The sequence below is a fragment of the Manis javanica genome, chromosome 15 (assembly GCF_040802235.1).
Source record: "Manis javanica isolate MJ-LG chromosome 15, MJ_LKY, whole genome shotgun sequence".
Classification (NCBI taxonomy): Eukaryota; Metazoa; Chordata; class Mammalia; order Pholidota; family Manidae; genus Manis; species Manis javanica.
In genome coordinates this window covers 33,571,262-33,587,836 of record NC_133170.1, presented here as the reverse complement: position 1 = coordinate 33,587,836, position 16,575 = coordinate 33,571,262, and the positions used below count along the sequence as shown (strand labels likewise).

The window sequence follows — 16,575 nt, the reverse complement described above, 5'->3', positions numbered from 1 at the left end:
AAGGGAAGGCAGAGAAATAGAATGAAGGCAACAGTAACTGAAGGCGGCCCAGCAGCCAGGGTGGAGGCATGTGTGCGGTGTGCACAGACACAGTCCTGTTAGAATAGGGAATTTTCTTGTGGCAAAACACAAAGCAGTGAGTAGATAATTGTCACTGTTCAGAATACAATGACTTCATTCAGGATGAAGCTTTTATAGTTTAATAGGCTTAATCTACAGAGAAAAGGAATTTTTAAAAAGGAAAAACTACTATGGAATCAGTAGGCTAACACAAAGTGAGGCCTGCCCAGTAAATCTGAAACCACCTGAAGAAGAATGCCACCAGTCTTTACTTGATTGAATAGAATGAAGTTCGAAACCCAGTGGGAAATGTTTATTAGTCTAAATAGTTGGGAAAACTCAGGAAATTTAGCAATGGAAAAATCTCTCAAAGAAAGTTTTGAAATTTCCCTTTGAGTAGAAGGTCAAGTAAGATTTAACAGAGCGGATTCAGTGTATCAACAGCCTGTCAGGCTCACATTTTACTAAGAAATCTGTTACTGGGAAAATGAGGGTAGTTTTTCAACTTTCCCCCATTTTTCCTTTATGGGTATATCTTTAATCATTTCTTCTTGAGGATGGTTTGCATTTCCTTAGTAGAAGGAAGGGGACTAAGAGGTAGATGCCAGGCATGCTCTGAGGGCTCTGTGAGGTGCTGCATTCTGGATTTTAGCCAAGAGACCAAGAAATGGTGATGCTCTATGAGACCATTTCCTGATGTGGACAAGGCACCCATCTTGATGTTTTCTTCATCTTGTTTCTCAGAGATTTCAATTCTTTGGATGAGCAAAATGTGGAGAAGAATAACCAGCTGGCCTTTGATGTTGCTGAGAAGGAACTGGGCATTTCTCCCATCATGACAGGCAAAGAAATGGCCTCAGTCGGGGAGCCTGACAAGCTGTCCATGGTGATGTACCTGACCCAGTTCTACGAGATGTTCCGGGACTCTCTGCCCTCTAGTGGTAAGGGCAGCGGCCCTCGCGCAGAAGGCCTCATGTCCTCTCTTGCTGCCAGGCCTTCCTTCCCTTCTTTGCTTCTGACCCAGCCCTTCGTGAGGACCTCCAGAGGCGGGCCTGCACTCACTCTGTGTTCCCTGCTTGGCCGTCGGGGGAAGCCCCTGGAACTGTGCCCCACTGTTTTCCCCTCCTCTGCTGGTGTGTTCCCCGCTGCACATTCTTCCCCTTCTCTTCCTCACTAAATCTACAAATGGGCAAAAATCATTCCTGTCTGAAATGTCTCCTTAGCTGAACTACCTGCTCACACCCTTTCCCTCAGAATCAGCCCTTTTGAAAAAGTGGCTGATGCTATGGCCTCTATTTCCTCACCACCTAAAGTTTGTAACACTTTACAACCCAGGTTCTGTTTTTTTCTCTCAGCCAAGACTGTCCCCACAGTCATGAAAAACCACCAGATCCAGAGTCTTCTCATTTCCCATCTCACATACTTGGCTTTCTGCATTGTTCAGCACTGTGGAATGGTGTCTTTTTTCCTAAAATTCTCTCTGCCTGGCCTCTGTGAGCCCGAACTGTACTTGCTGATCCTCTTTCTTCTGTAACTGTTCCTTTTCTGGCTGCTCTTCTCCCACTTTTTAGTGTTATCCACAGTCTTCCCTTGGCCTGCAGCCTGCTGTCTCTGTCGGGCAGGGTGCTACAAAAGAATATTCCTGTTGTCCTTTACTGTCCCTTGGAGTGAGTGTAGCATAACACTTATGTCTGACCTGGGTTTACCTACCAGTACTTCCACCTGTCTGACCTTAGGCAAGTTAACCAAATTTCCCTGTGCCTGCTTCCCAGCTGTAAAATGGGGATTTATGTATATTAGATTATGATATGCTGAGAAAAAGTTTGGCAAATGGGATCACTTAATAAATGTTAGCAAAGTGTTATATTTCAATGATTATTTTTAAAATTACTATTATTAATAAAACATCAGAATCCACAAAGTTTGTGGTTTCTCTGTGTGCTTTCCAGTGTCTTCCAGCCCGTGTACTGTCATAGATGTCTGTGGCTTTTTCTAATTATATATGCAGCTCTTACAACAAAAACCCACAGCTCTAATATCAGTATACCTGCCCAGAGGGAGCCAGCCCTGCTTTGTGCAGTTAAGTGCGTAGTGTCTGCATGCACCAAAATCAATGATCTTGAGCTACTTCCCTCTCTCTTTTTATCTCTGCCCTGAAATTTTTATCACACAGGTGAGGCTTTAGCACTCTGCTAAACTATCATGGGCAGATTCCAACTTTCAGAAAGCAAAGTCGAGGCTCTAGTGACTGAAGTAGATTGGGAAAAAGTGCCAGTTTTGTTTATATGGATGGAGAAGAGAAGGCCTAGTGTCCAGACCTAGTGTGCGTTTCCCTGGTGGAATTCCTCACTGAGTCCCTCATGCTCTTGTCAGAGCAGATGAACCTTCAGAGCTCAGCTACCTACTAGGACGTAGCTCTGGTCAATTCTGAGTCCCCTGCAAGGCTGTCCTCTTGCACTGCTTTCTGTTCACAGATGCTTTGGACCTGGATGCTGAGGAGAAAGCAGTCCTGATAGCCAGCACCAAATCCCCCATCTCCTTCCTGAGCAAACTGGGGCAGACTATCTCCCGGAAGCGTTCTCCCAAGGTAAATGGAAGCGTGTTTTTATCAGCCGCAAGCCCAGTGGCATGGCAAAGTGACTACAATAGTGTGGTTTCCCTGCTCTCCTGGCATAGGACAAAAAGGAAAAGGACTCGGATGGCGCTGGAAAGAGGAGAAAAACCAGTCAGTCAGAAGAGGTGAGAGTCATCTGGGCCCTGCTGGAATGATCAGACTGAAGTGACCCCTTGGCCTCAACCCTTGACTTGCAGTTGGTCTCACTCAGTCTCTTCCTATTTGTCCTTCATGAGAATCCGTGGGCGGGCACCCTTCCTGCATTGGATACATTTCTTGAAGAACATCCAGGGTGAGGGCATTCCTGACTCTGGAATCACGTGTTGGCAAAGGGCAGTGGCTCTCTGGGACAGGACAGGACTGGCAGCAGTCCAAGTCCCCATACGCCACCCTGTGCAGCTGCACACCAAAGCTGTATGGACTCCCCTTTACAGTTAGAACCTGGAAGAGCAAACACCAGCCATTGTGCCAGCACTGGCCACACGTCTTTGAGGGAGGCACATTTGGGGGCTCCTCTCATGGAGGCTGATCCTTGGGTGTCACTGTTCATCAGGAGGAAGCACCCCGGGGCCACAGAGGAGGGAGGCCTGTGCTGGCGAGCACTCTAACAGACAGGAGGGTGGAGGTGGCTGTCGGCAACCAGAACAAAGTGAAGTACATGGCCACCCAGCTGCTGGCCAAATTTGAGGAGAATGCACCCCCACAGTCCACTGGTGCGAGGAGACAGGTGAGCCCGTCTCATACCTCCCCGGTCCACGCTTGGTCTGCCGTGCAGAAAGAGGGATCTTTTCAGGGAAATGAGGGCTGGGGGTGTCAGACCAGTGCCTGGTTCCCTGACAGGCTGTAAGGCATTTCCTAAGGCTTCATATACTTTCAGCACTGTCCTGATCCTCACCACTCAGAGCCAGCCTGTCTGTGACAAGTCATAGAGGGATTTTAAAAATGTATATATCTGTGTGTATGGACATGTTCACATACAGAGAGGCATTTAATTTATAAAAGAAGTACATGCTATTGAGGGAGATGCTGAGAAGTATAATAAAGGTGGTGAAGACACCTCTAGTACTTGGTGACGTTTCTCTTTGGCCTTTCAGCAATCCTGTTCTCACAGTTCAGGCATTCTTGTACATACCTCTCTATCCTGCTTTCTCATGCGCCTTTTGGCACATCCCCACAATCACAGCTCTTCACAGACATCTTCCCAAGTGTGTGGGCCACCCTCTCCCTGACCCTCCTCCAGTGTCGGGTATTTAATTTGTTTCTCATATTTCACAAGGAAGTACAGAGGCCGTAAACATTTTGTGAGAAAGCTTCTTTTGTGTGAAGAAGGTTTTTCTAGGCTGGCCTCAGGCCAGGTCAAGAGGCATGAACGTGTTAAAGGTTCTTGATGCCATGAGCTCATTGCCAAGGGTGCCAGCTGGAACCTCTTCCCGGGGCACAGCACCCATGTCGCGCCTTGCCTCTCGTCTCGCTTGCCCACAGGTCACTGAGCTTCTTACAGGAGGAGGTGCTGGGACTTTGAGGTACACACTGCAGCTCTGTGAGAACACCCCGATGGCCTGAGAGAGCACCCGGAGGCGAGGGCGCCCATTCTCTTCATTCTTTCTCCCTTTCTTCATCTTCTCCACACTCACCAGCCGTTGTGCCTGGGCCTCTGCTTAGAGCCTGGCCGCAGTTACCTTCAGACATCTACTCTTTGGTTATTAATCCTTATGCTCCCATCATTTGCGTTCTAGCTCCCAGGGAGGAGGAGGATATTCTCCAGTGAACAATTGAGGCTGCCCGGGGCTCTGGCAGTCCAGGTCCGGCCTTTCGGAGGACGGCTGGAATGTGGCCTTTCAGAGGAATTCACCCCATGTGAAAGCCGCCTTCCTCATTTTGAGTGGAAGGATTAGTTTTCCAAACCAGAACAAATAGTTTGGGCTCAAAGCATTGAGTTAAGGAGAAGGATAATGAACTTGTTTCCCTTTTTTTTTCCTTTGCATTTGCTTTTGATTTGAGGGGGCAGGGTATTTTGGTAGCTTTCTAAGAATTAATACTGTCCCTCCCCCCTGTTCCCACTTCATAGTTGTGTGTCTGTCTCCCATGAGTACCTTTTGTGTCTTCTCCCACCCTAACGTATTTTGTTTTGTCTGCATGTCCTATCCCCCACCCTTTCTGGGCCTGTGTATCACAGCCAACACAAGAACGTGGGGTCAGCCAGCCGTCCTGCTGCCTACCTGAGCAGGGTCACCCTGCTCCCACCCCTCTGTGGAAACAGGTAAAGGAACTGCCCAGGGGCCAGGGTGGGCACTGCCTCCCTGGGCCTTCCCTCCCCATTCCTCCTTGTTGAGCCTGCCAGGCCTGAGCCTGCACTTGAGAGACCAAGCTCACAAGGGCAGGAGGTCTCATTTGGGAAAAGTGAGCAGACAGCACTGACTATATTGCATGATTGTTTAACTCCCTGGGATTTGGGAAACCAGTCCAAAGGGTGGGCTGTTAATTTGGTGTTGAAACTAGCTGAAGCTGTGTGGTAAGGTGTTCAGGTACCTTGGCCTTTGCCGTTAGGCAGCCTTTGTCCCAATTGGCTTTTTGCTAACGTGTCCTCATGACCATTGGAGAGAGAATCATAAATTCATCAAGCCGAGATTTGGAATTAGAGCCTCTCATGTTAAATAAGAAAATGTTATCTAAGAAACACGAGCTATGATTATTTGTTTCAAACACTGGACAGAGATAATAATGGGCATTTTCTTGGTGCTATGCCTACACTTAACACAATCTTTTTCAGACTTTTCACTAAAGTTTTTTCAGGATATCCTGGAAAGCTACTTCTAAGTGAAACAGAATAGAGTAGAAATAGGAGAGCCATCCAGTGGCCTGGGATCCTCTGCTGTGTTTTCTCCTGTGGCTGGTGAGGGCGGTCTGGGCTTGCTGTCTCGCGGGCAGGTGTCATTTAGGATCTAGAGCCCCTCATGTGCTGTGCGGGGACAGCACTGCTGGGGGTGCTCAGGGGGAGTGGGTTTTATTTGAATTACATTTGGGGCAAAAGATTTCTTTCTGCCCTCTGATGCCAGTAAAGGCAGAGCCCAAGAGGCTGAAGTGGAAGCTTAGGAGCAATGCCCTAACTCACCACAAAGCCAGGCAGAAAATAAAGTGGAAGCGAATTTCCAATGAATTTCTTTCTTTTTGCCATAACAATTCCCCCAAGGATAGAGACAGAGGCTGCCTTGTGAGTCTGGCCTTACAAGTCTACCCCTGAAAGATGGAACCCTGGAGTGCAGTGCCAAACGCTGTGAAGGATAGAGGCAGAGGCTGCCTTGGGGGAATCCTTCTGGCAAAAAGAAAGAAATTCATTGGAAATTCGCTTCCACTCTATTTTCTTAACCTTTGTCTTGACGTCAAGGCGGAAGGTATGATTTGAGAGGTAGCCTTTAGTTGAGGATCTGCCGGAGGAGAAAGTGAACTCTAAACTAGATTCCACAAACTCTGGATTCTAACAGTCTTCATAAAGATCACCTGCATTAGGCAGAACAGAGGGAAAGGGAGATAATTGTGATTCATGTGAGTGAGTGAACAAATGACTGAATGGCACATTCCTAGAGCAGCATTGGGTGGACTTGCTGGGAGTGTCAGGGGCAGTCAGGGCGGCCCGAGGAGCCTGGCTCAGCTGAGGCCTCTGTTCCGGGGAAAGGGCACATCACTCATTACCTGATTGTTTCTACCTATGCTGCGTTTCTTCTTACTATGAGGCATCTAGCAGCCTCTAGCCATGGCCATGTGCAGGGTGTCACGAGGTGATGCCCAGCTAGCTCGTCACCTGGATAATGTGTCATCGTAGTCAGTGACGAGGCGTCCTGCCAGGGCCTACAGGCAGCAGAATAGAGCTGTTCAAGTCAGACCTGGGCCCCATGGAATGGCAGCAGAGATCACAGCTAGCTGGGTAGGTAAGTAAAAAACCATGAGAGGAAGACCCTGTTAGATCCTGTATGCTTCATGTTATATCGAGTTTTGAATTGTAAATTTACTTGGCTACAAAAGAACGATAGCTCCCAGTTCTTATATCCATGTGAAACATATTATATTCACATGTAATAGTTTCTCACTGCTACATGAGAAACTGTTGTGAGTCTGGCCTTACAAGTCTACCCCTGAAAGATGGAACCCTGGAGTGCAGTGCCAAACACGGTGAAGCTGGGGACAGAGTAGCTGCAGTGCTCTGACTCACCCTGGCTGCCAGCCCTCTTTCTGCACAGGAACGGGTGACCAGTAGCACCTTATCATGGCTCCCTTTGTTTTTCTCTAAAGTGGTTAAGATTGACACGGGGTGTGGTGGACACAGCAGTGATGGCTGAGTTGGTTCAAGGGCCAGCTTCAACTTATTCACAGTGTAGAAGAGGGGACACCAGCTCCACTTGGCCAGTGACTTCTCCTTTACCCTCCTGTGTGAACACTTTGGCTGTTCCCTCCCCACCCCTTTGAGTTTTGATCTTAGAAAAGCATCTTACAATGCATCTTACAGGCAGACTACACATTAGCCAGCTTTGGTTTAGAAGTAGGTTGTCACGTGAAGTTAAACAGCTCCCACCCCTGGGCTCCGTCTGTGTGCTGCACTCAGGGCCATCCAGGCCTGAGGACAGTAAGGGCTGCTCTGGCCTAAGAATGAATGCAGACTGTCTCTTAAGGACTGGAGTGTTTTCTAAATCAGGCTCACAAGGAAGGGAATGTGATGGGGGCTAATCCGTGCATACACGTTTGGTGTTCAGTTCCTGGAGATGGTTACTTGGTATGTTTTGTTCCTGTGCTTTCCCGTATTTCCTGGGTGGCTTTCCAGAACCTGTTGAGTGTGAGCTGGGACATGGAGGAGAGGGAGCACTGGCATGATGCCCTGGGTGGGCCCCAGGGAGAGCTGCCCGCTGCTGTCGGGGGCACAGGTGGCCCAGCCACAGAGAGGATGTCCCCACGCCCCCTGGGTGCTGCTGGCCTGTGTGCCCTTTCTCTCACAGACAGGCCCATTTCTTCTGTCCCCAACTTCCCTGATAAAACCAACAAAGAATGTCCCTGAGCTCTGGCAGTTAGTGTAGCACTGCAGATCTGACCCCGACACCCACTGCAAGGTGTTGACCTGTGTGGTCTGTGCCTGAAAAATGGTGCAAGTCTGACCCGCAGGCCAGCCATAGACTGTGAGGAGCCAACCTCCCTGGCCACACCTCGTTGCTGCTGGGGACGGAGGGCACAGAGGGGCCTCTGGGATGCTTTTGGCAAATGCCCCCGCCCTTCCAGAATCAGCCTGAATGTGACACCATTTCACCAGCGATCTCTCTTTGTGTCTGTTGGCGTAAAAGCAACGGGAAAAGGAGCATCCTCGGACCTGCCCCAAAAAAGTGATCACACTCTCTCCTCTCTCTACTCCCACTCCCTGTGGGGCACGTGGCGGCCAGCAGGTGACCCTCTCTGCATGCTCCCTTGTCTTCTCTGTGTCGTCCTGCCTGCCTATGTGAGTGACTGGGGTAGAGACCAGATGAGGAGTCCCTCTTTCAGGGATAACTGTTAAAAAGCAGATAGACCATTTGTATAGCAGAAGCAACCTCTGTCGCTACAAAGAAGCAATGCCTGATTGGACCTCTCAATAGCACATAATACATTCTAACTCTGGCTTTAATCTGGCCCCGCATCATAGGGATACAGCTATACAATCACAGATTAACATTTCAACTATATATGTCATAGATTCCAGGTCCAGTGCCCTGGAGAGCAACACATTTTTATATAATCCCATTCAAAACAACCAGTTTTTGTCTTGCTGCTCAAGAGATAGAGTTGAGATGGAAGCTTTTGTAGGGCTTCAGTGTCTGAGTCTGGTTCCTTCTAATTTTGAGAGCCTTGCCTCTAGCTTATTTAACTCCTGCCAACAAGCACCTGCCCTTCCCATCCGCCCAGCTCTGCCACAGGCAGATCACTGGAACACAGCCTCTGAGGGACTTGGGCCCGTGGGTGTGGTTAAGGACAACGGTACACTCGCATGGCCTGTGTTCATAGGATGGGTCTGCTGAATTTTGTAGTCTATCCCCATAAAGTAAATACACATTTTAAAGGCAGAATCTATGGAAAGACATTTTCTCAGTTAAGGGCAGCCTACTTTAAAGGGGACCCTGTTAATATGCCTGATTCTGAAAAGCCCAACCTCTGTGCCTGAGTGTAAGAGCTGGGCTGGGCTGTGGTCAGTGCCTGCTCCAGGCCTTGTCTCCGCAGGAGAGCTCCCCCCTCGGTGCATCTGCTGTGGCCCAGGCAGTACTCCAAGTTCTTCTCCTGTGTCACCTCAGTCAGCTCGCCCAATAGGCACTGTTACCATCTCCGTTTTACGGAGAGGAGACTGAGGCACACAGGTAGGGAGGCCGACTGCTCTGTATAAGGTCACATGCAAGGAACGGGGCCAGGAATGATTCTGGGAGTGTGACTGGAGCCATGCTTTGGCCTCCTCCCGGCTGCGGACACACTGTGTTCCTGTCCTTTGCGCTGCTTTGGAAGCCCCGGGTCAGTCTTTCTGCCAGTCCAAGGCCGTAAAGTGAATCCTCGGTTATTCAAAGGGTGCTTAGAGTGGCCGTCACTGTGCTCAGGATTGCTGTGCATTGACTTCCCAGGCCAGTGAGGCAGCCATGTGCCTCTCTCTGGGATTCCCATCCCTCCCATGTACAGATTCCTGTCCATTTACGAAAGTGCTTCCAGACTTTGTCCACTTCCCCTTTTAGTAAATTAGGCTCTGGTCCCATGCCGCCCTCCCCCCAACCCGCCCGCTTGGGGCCACTTCCTGTGCTGGGTGTCCTCTCACGGCTATACTGGTTGTTTATGCCAGCCTGTTTCCATCTCCTCACCATTCCTTCTGATGTCTCATCGTGGAAAGCTTCACCCTTCTAACCTGGCTCTCCTCTTAACCTTCCATTCAAGGCCTCTGGTCTTGTGCCACTGCGTGAAAGAGATATGTTTGTTCCACCCTATACCAACCATCATCCTTTTTATTTCTCTGTGTAGCTGACCTCCTGGGAGGCTAGGTGGGCAGAATGGCTATGCAGAGATGGGACTCTGGTCACCTGGGGTGGGGATCAGGGGCAGAGGATATGTGTTGAACTCTGTATTTCTGGAACTGTCACTTACTAGGTCCAAACAGCATTTGGATGGAGCTTAAGTTTCTACTTTGTTGCCAACAGATATACAGGGACCTTGATGCTGACAGCAGTGGCAAGCAGAGTCCCCAACCTGAGAGGGTAAAGGAGCATGAAATGCTGAGGGCCAGACGATGGGGCATGCTGCGGGGGTCGAGGGGGGTGTGGATGGTGCCCTCCTCACTTTTTGCACACTTGTCACCTGGCCAGGAGTTGTTTTGCTAACGGTGTTGACCCGTGCAAACAGTATTCACCATAGAGCATGCAGATCAGATATGAACCCTAGGAATCTGTGTTGTGAAAGGCCTAAACGACTTCCCATTTCCATCCACCTCTCCCATTCCAAAATACGGGCTAGTGGTGGTTATAGCACCTGACTATCAGGTACAGCTTCTCAGGGAGAACAAGTCAGTCAGTAGGTCGCATTGCTTATTGTTTTGACAGTCAGGGCTCTTGAGGCAGCAACACAGAGAGAGCCCCAGCTCCTAGCAGTGTGGGGGTTTTCAGTATGAAGAAGATAGAGGGAGAGGGGGATGACAAGACGGGGTGCTCCGTGATCAGCTCAGGGAGCTGCCCAGTCCCTTCTGCAGAGCCAAAAGGGGGCAAGGACTGGTGATGCCCAGCTGTCATCTGGGTAGGTGAAAAGCAGGAGTGCCCATTCTAAAGTGCTGCTTCTGTTGCAAAACACTGTTGCCCTTAAAGACGAACCCCCAGTGGGCACAGCTCTGCAGCAGGAGTGGAGAGTCACCTCCAGCTGTTCATTTCGCAGGGGCCTTTCTCTTTCATTTCTACCTCCCCTTCTGCCCTTTCTCTCTGAGAAAGAGCAGTCAGTCCATTTAGTTCATAGGTCCCTAGGAAGCTACTCATAGTGCTGTCTTCCTCCGCCCCGGCAGGGAACTGAGGTGGGTGGCCTCAGAGCTGCCGTGAGGATGGGTGCTGGGTGGTCGAGCCAGGCGTGGAGGGCAGCAGCCTCCCCATCCCCTACCACGGCCTCACCCCACTCAGCTCTCTCATGTTGGGGTGCTTCCCCCCATCAGCACTGTGTGCCCAGCCTCTCTCCTCCTCCTCCCCAGGCTGTACTCCTCTCCAGAGGAGAACCAGACATGCTCACTGGGCAGAGCAGTGCCCTGCCTTTGGGGCAGTGCATCTTTAGTAAACTCCTGATGACTTTTAATGAGACAGTAAATAACAGGGAAGGGAGAAAAGTACACACCAGGGGAAGGATGGGGTTTTGAGCTCAGGAACAATAAGGCTTGCAGAGTTTTCTTTCATATTCCCAGTGGGCTGGTTTCCAGATGCTTCGGTGGGGAGCTCCTGCCTAGATGCTTTTGAGAGCTACTTTCTCTCTCTCGGGACTGGGCAGCTTCTGGCTGCATAGGCCCACCCCTGAGCAAGACCCTGGCCCACTTTTGCTACACATGCTGCATGCAGCCTGTAGAGCACTTGGCGCCCCAATTCTGCCCCCCTGATCGTTCTTGGGACTCAGCTGGCCCCGGCTGGGCAGGGTTTTCTCTGGGCACGAGTGCAGGAAGGACAGAGGCCACATTCTTGGTCTTTCTGGAAAAGCACCAAGCTGCACCCTAGGTTACTGTCTCCTTTGCTGCTATTTGTAAGTGATGGGGCGGTAGAATCTCCTGCCCAGGAGAAATCCCCGCTCTCCATTGAGGGGCTCTGTGGAGGGTGTGTGTGAACAGACACCTCCTCAGCCCCCTGGCGGGCCCACCACCACTCAGGGTAGGTGGGGTGAGCGCCAGGCAGAGAAGAGGCTTTTGGAGGCTGCTGAGGGCTTGGGGACCGTACTGCAGTGCAGGCTTCACTGTAGGCAGGCGCAATGGAGGCCCCACACGAGCTGGTCACACCTTCGGGAACCACGCCCTCTTCACGACGTTTGTTCCCTAGATACAGGTCTAAGTAAAGGGTCTGAAACTGCCAGCTCCCTTTGGTTCAAGTCAGTGTGTAACTTTGTCTTTAACATATCCTTTGATGTTTCCTCTCCCATCTTGTATTTTATAGCCAGAGCCTGAACCTTCTCGTGGATTTTTTGTTGACCAGTGGGAGCTTTCTCTTAGTCTCCGCTCCTCCAGCCGCCCTGCCTCTCCCTCCTCTGACTCCGTCCGGCAGGTAGTTCGGCCTGGGCCTTGGCAGAGCCGTGCGTCCTCTCCAGCCTCCACTCACTTCACCTGCACAAGTGTCTGCTGCCTGAAGGAGGCTGCAGAGCTCTGCACTTTAGCCTGCCTTCTGTAGGGGTCCAGCTGTGTGTGCGCTTGTGTGTGTGTGTGTGTGTGTCTGTGTGGTTCGAGGCACAACCCACATTGTGGAGGCTGCTAGCTTTCATTGTTGCATCAATTCTGTGGAAGTAAACCCACTTTCATTATATTTGAAATGCTGATAAACTATATCAGATAATCAGATAACAATAAACATTTTTCAACCATTAGCTTTATATACCCTAAATGTCTATTTCATATGTGTTACAAAATATGAACCAAGTGTAATTAACTCTCTTAAATGTAGTGGTGAGTGTGCAGTGTTCTGGGTGCCTTTTGAGTGGTAGTCGTTTAAGGAATGGCCCCTGCCCTCCTGTGGTGGGGCCTCCAGCTGTGGAGCAGTGCACAGACTGAGGGTCCTTTCACCCTTGAGCCTGGAGCGGACTGTGCGGTGCACAAGTCAGCAACTGCTACATGCCCACCCTTTCTTCACGTGTTTGGAGAAGGAAGCCATCTGCTTTTTATGCCATAAACAAGCAGAACTTGAACTTCCACCTCAGGGGCATGTTTGTCAGTATCATATCGCTGCAAACGGAATGTGACCGATGCCTTTGCATGTGGGCAGCCTTGGGCTGTAGTTGCTGGGGATGCCAGTTTCTGGTGAGAGAGAAGGGTCCTGGTTGAGCTCTGAGGACTCTGGCTTTCTCAGTGTCCCACCTCCTGTCTGACTCTGGGCCATGCTCTGACTTGTCTGCTGCAGAATAAAAAGTACAGTTTTCTGCTCCCTCTGCATCAGCTATTAAATGATCTGCTCAGCTCTGCCTGGTGTTTCTCTGTTCCAGACCTGAGCTCCTCTGATGTTCCCAGTCTAAAGAAAGTTTAGATCTAAGAGCTACTTTTCTTTACCACTAATGGATATAAGCTGTGGAGTTAATGATCCAGTGGCACCAGTCCTTGGAAATCTGCTTATTTTAAGTTGAAAAATACAGTTGACCCCCTTCAGTTCCGGCTGAACCTGGGAGAATTGTTTGTTCATTTCTGCTGTTGTTTCCATTTACACAGAACATGTCTTGTTTGTCCCTGCCCAGCCCAGGGCAGGCCGTTGCCCAGGCCAGTGATTCTCTACGCATGGCTTTGTATGTCTGCCCACTCACACTGCTTCCTAATAAGGTTGTTGACATCCCCAGGACAGTCACACCTGCTGTGTTTCTGAGTCAGAATTAGAGGCAGGGCTGCTCGGACGAGCAGGACAGTCCTTTGTTCCACACAGTTCATGAGAGGAGTGCTCCACATATCAGCTATCCTGGCCATCATCACCTTGAAGGGTGACCTGGGCATGGAGTCTAAGGGACTGGCAGCAAGACCTTGACCTCATGCCTTGGACTGGCTCAGAGCTGGTCTGCGTAGCAGTAAGGCTTACGGTTGAAATTTGGTGATTTTCTCCTGTTATTTCAACATTGCTAGAAAGAGGATTGAATTGGTTGCATTTTTTCTTTTATCTTTTATCAACCTATAAAAATAATCCCTCCTGGACTGGAAACACATTCTTACTTCCCAAGACTAAACTGAGCAACTTGTCCACATGGCTGCAGGTGTTAATACCTGCAGCTGTGTTTAAGACACTGATGCAGTCTGGATGGCTTTGGTCTTAGTGGTGGGTAGAGCATATAATGGAGAACAGGCTGAGAAGCCTTCTTCCAGATAAAGCTCAGTAATATTTGATGCACGTGAAGGGTTATGAATATATTAATAACAAGGAAGGAGATCATCACAAATAATAGCAGGCTGGAGAGTGGAGAGTCAGCCTTCGTAAGACTGAGCTTGGAAATAATGAGGAAATAACTTTCCAAGGCCTCTCCTAGGCCCTTGAAACATGCTGCCAGCCTGGGCATTGGCTGCTTGGGTGGGAGCTGCTATCTTGATTCTTTCATGTGCTTGAGTCACTGGGTTGTAAACCCTTCTCACTCTCGTCTGTGTTCTCGTCCGTGTCCTCACCTCACCTCGCCACTCCCAGCACCAGACCTTCCAAGCAGAAATGGGAGACCAGGTGCTCCTTACTGGCACTGTGTGGCACAGGCACCAGGGGTCCCTGCTGTGGGCACGGTCAGCATGGTTTGCTTCTGCACCTTGGATTCATTTTACATCTTTGAAAGGTTTTTTTCCTGTCTTCTTAATTTGTTTTTTTTCCTTCTCATTTCCCTTCATTCTGGTCATTTTGTAATCTCCAACCAATAGAAGTATATAAAGATGTACACGGGCGGAGTGAGCTCATTGGCTGAGCAGATAGCCAATCAGCTTCAAAGGAAAGAACAGCCCAAAACCCTTCTAGACAAGAAGGAACTGGTAAGAGATGGATGGAGGTCACTGTCTGTCTAGATGTAACGCAGCTGTGGAAGCACCTGGATGGTTCTAAGCAACTTAGGATATGCCATGGGGTGATTTTTTTTTTTTTAGATTGTCTGAATTTTGTAATTGAATTTCTAGGACTGAATGAAATAGTTCAGAATGTTGCATGGAAAAGCATACTTGGTATCTCTAGTATGCTCTGGACTCCAGAGAACCCACATCCTAGTAGAACCGCACAAACACTGAATATGTATTATGCTACCTTCCAAACAGAATTCTGTCAAAGTTATTTGTTTTGTCAGAAATTCTGTAAATGGACTTGGACTTCCTCTTGGCTGTGATTGGCCTGGGCTCAGGACCCCTGTGCCAAGTGCTGGCCGGGGCCCATGCAACAGGCATCGAAGCCCCGCTGCTGCTCTCGGGGAGCCTTCTTCATCTGTCTCCACACAAAACTGCTTAGTGAGGTCCCGCTGCCCTGATGGAGAGGGTCAAGTGCCTCCTGGAGTCGAGCCTGAGAGGCGTGGCCCTTATGTACCTCCCCGCACCCTTTCCCTTACAGAGCTCAATAAAGAAGGAGTTCCCACAGAACCTGGGAGGCAGTGACACCTGCTATTTTTGCCAGAAGCGGGTCTATGTGATGGAGAGGCTGAGTGCCGAGGGCAAGTTCTTCCACCGGAGCTGCTTCAAATGCGAATACTGCGCCACCACCCTGCGCCTTTCAGCCTATGCCTACGACATTGAGGACGGTGGGTGTGTTCGCCAGGGCCATGCTTAACTGAGCTTAGGGACGTCCCACTTGAGCGCATCCTAGGGCCTCATACTGTGGTCTTGCGTATGCATGCTTACATTCTGCCTAATTCTTCCCATCCATATCTTGTTATTTTTTCTCTAAGACTTTGTTATAAGTGTATCCATCTCCGAGGTCACCAAGCCATACCATAGCATTACTCAGTAATGATTGCTGAAGTGCATATAGTCACCTAATCCGCTTTCCTGGCTTCCAACAACTTGCTTTCCTACCTCTTGGTGGGATCTGAAGGTAAAGGGACACAATGAGGATGAGCCATTTTTGTCTTTACTTTGGAGAAGGGAATCACAGACCTATGGAATTCTTATTTCTTGCCTCAAGTCAGTGGCAGCAAAGTGGGAACAGATCCTGTGCCCCTGGGTTTTCAGAGCATGACTGAGTCGCACCAGTGCGTCCACCTCTGTAGTGTCAGCCTCTGATGGACTGAGAGCTCACTGCCAGGGCCTAAATCTAATTTACTGTAGCTTTCAAGCCCTGGCCTTTGGTAACATTGGTTGTTTTTATAGTGAAAAGACCTTCCTTGGCAGAAGGTAGAGAATTATGCATATAGGTAACACAGCCATCAGAGGCCTTTCAGGATTTAATTGAAGAAGGTTGCAAAGATGCTGGTAAGTCCTACACCCATTCCTTTAGGATGCTGAAGGAACCTCATGACAGGCAGCCTTCTGAGTCATACCAGTGAGAAGCCCTGTGTCTGCAGGAGGGTGGGGTATGACCTCGTGGGGGGCTTTAGCCCGTTGCACTGGCCAGCAGCCTCTTGTTTGAGGAGACTCACAGTGATGTCACAGGGGAGGGACACTGTGTGGTTAGTAGTGGCCGCTTCAGTCATCCAGGCTCTGAATTGGGAATAAACCGGCAGCTCTGGCCGAAGCTTCAGGAAAGGAAGCAGAGTGGTGAGCGGAGAACAGCTGACCCTCCACTTTGGCAGCTGGTCCCCTTGTTAGCACCACCTGAGAAGAGGGGGCTGCACAGTTGGCTGGCTGTAGGGATGCTGTATTGTTCGGGTATCATATTTTTGTTCTGTGTTCCATACAGTTGCTCTTTGGTAATGCCTTTGTGTCCAAGAATGGCTGCTGGACAGAGCCTGCTGTGTCTCTCACCATCCTTAATGCCTGGGTTATTTCAGTCAGCCATTTACTGGGAGAGCTGCTTGAAACGAAAGTCCCTCGAGGTCCAGCCAATTGGTCCACATGTATTTTTGCCTATAGATTATGTGCTCGTCTTTGCCACATTCTCTTAAGGATGTGGAAGATGTGCCTCAAGGAGCTTCCATCTGATTGGCCTGATAACACACAGGGCAAGGGTGGGCCGTGAGGGACTGAGTTACCCAGCACAGCTGCTGGCTTCCTGGGAGCTTGGAGGAGTAGGATGTCAGTGCCATCAGTGACCGTTGGGATGACT

General features: G+C 49.7%; 1 protein-coding gene across 33 annotated transcripts in view; it reads left to right on the top strand.

The window, feature by feature from the left end:
* MICAL3 (microtubule associated monooxygenase, calponin and LIM domain containing 3) overlaps positions 1–16,575 on the top strand; it is a 215,597-nt gene that overhangs the window by 113,758 nt on the left and 85,264 nt on the right. For 17 of the 33 annotated variants that reach the window (XR_012125419.1, XR_012125418.1, XR_012125420.1 and 14 more), the window contains 10 exons: positions 805–1,001; positions 2,535–2,647; positions 2,737–2,799; positions 3,228–3,401; positions 4,851–4,934; positions 7,999–8,097; positions 9,859–9,915; positions 11,827–11,934; positions 14,256–14,363; positions 14,926–15,112. Coding sequence is in view for 29 of the 33 variants with exons in the window: in XM_073222424.1 (XP_073078525.1) it covers positions 805–1,001; positions 2,535–2,647; positions 2,737–2,799; positions 3,228–3,401; positions 4,851–4,934; positions 7,999–8,097; positions 9,859–9,915; positions 11,827–11,934; positions 14,256–14,363; positions 14,926–15,112 (1,190 nt within the window). In the remaining 4 variants the exon portion in view is untranslated. Of the gene's footprint in view, positions 1–804; positions 1,002–2,534; positions 2,648–2,736; positions 2,800–3,227; positions 3,402–4,850; positions 4,935–7,936; positions 8,098–9,858; positions 9,916–11,826; positions 11,935–14,255; positions 14,364–14,925; positions 15,113–16,575 lie in introns of those variants that run through there. The other 16 variants (XM_073222438.1, XM_073222437.1, XM_073222441.1 and 13 more) reach the window with 10 other exon arrangements.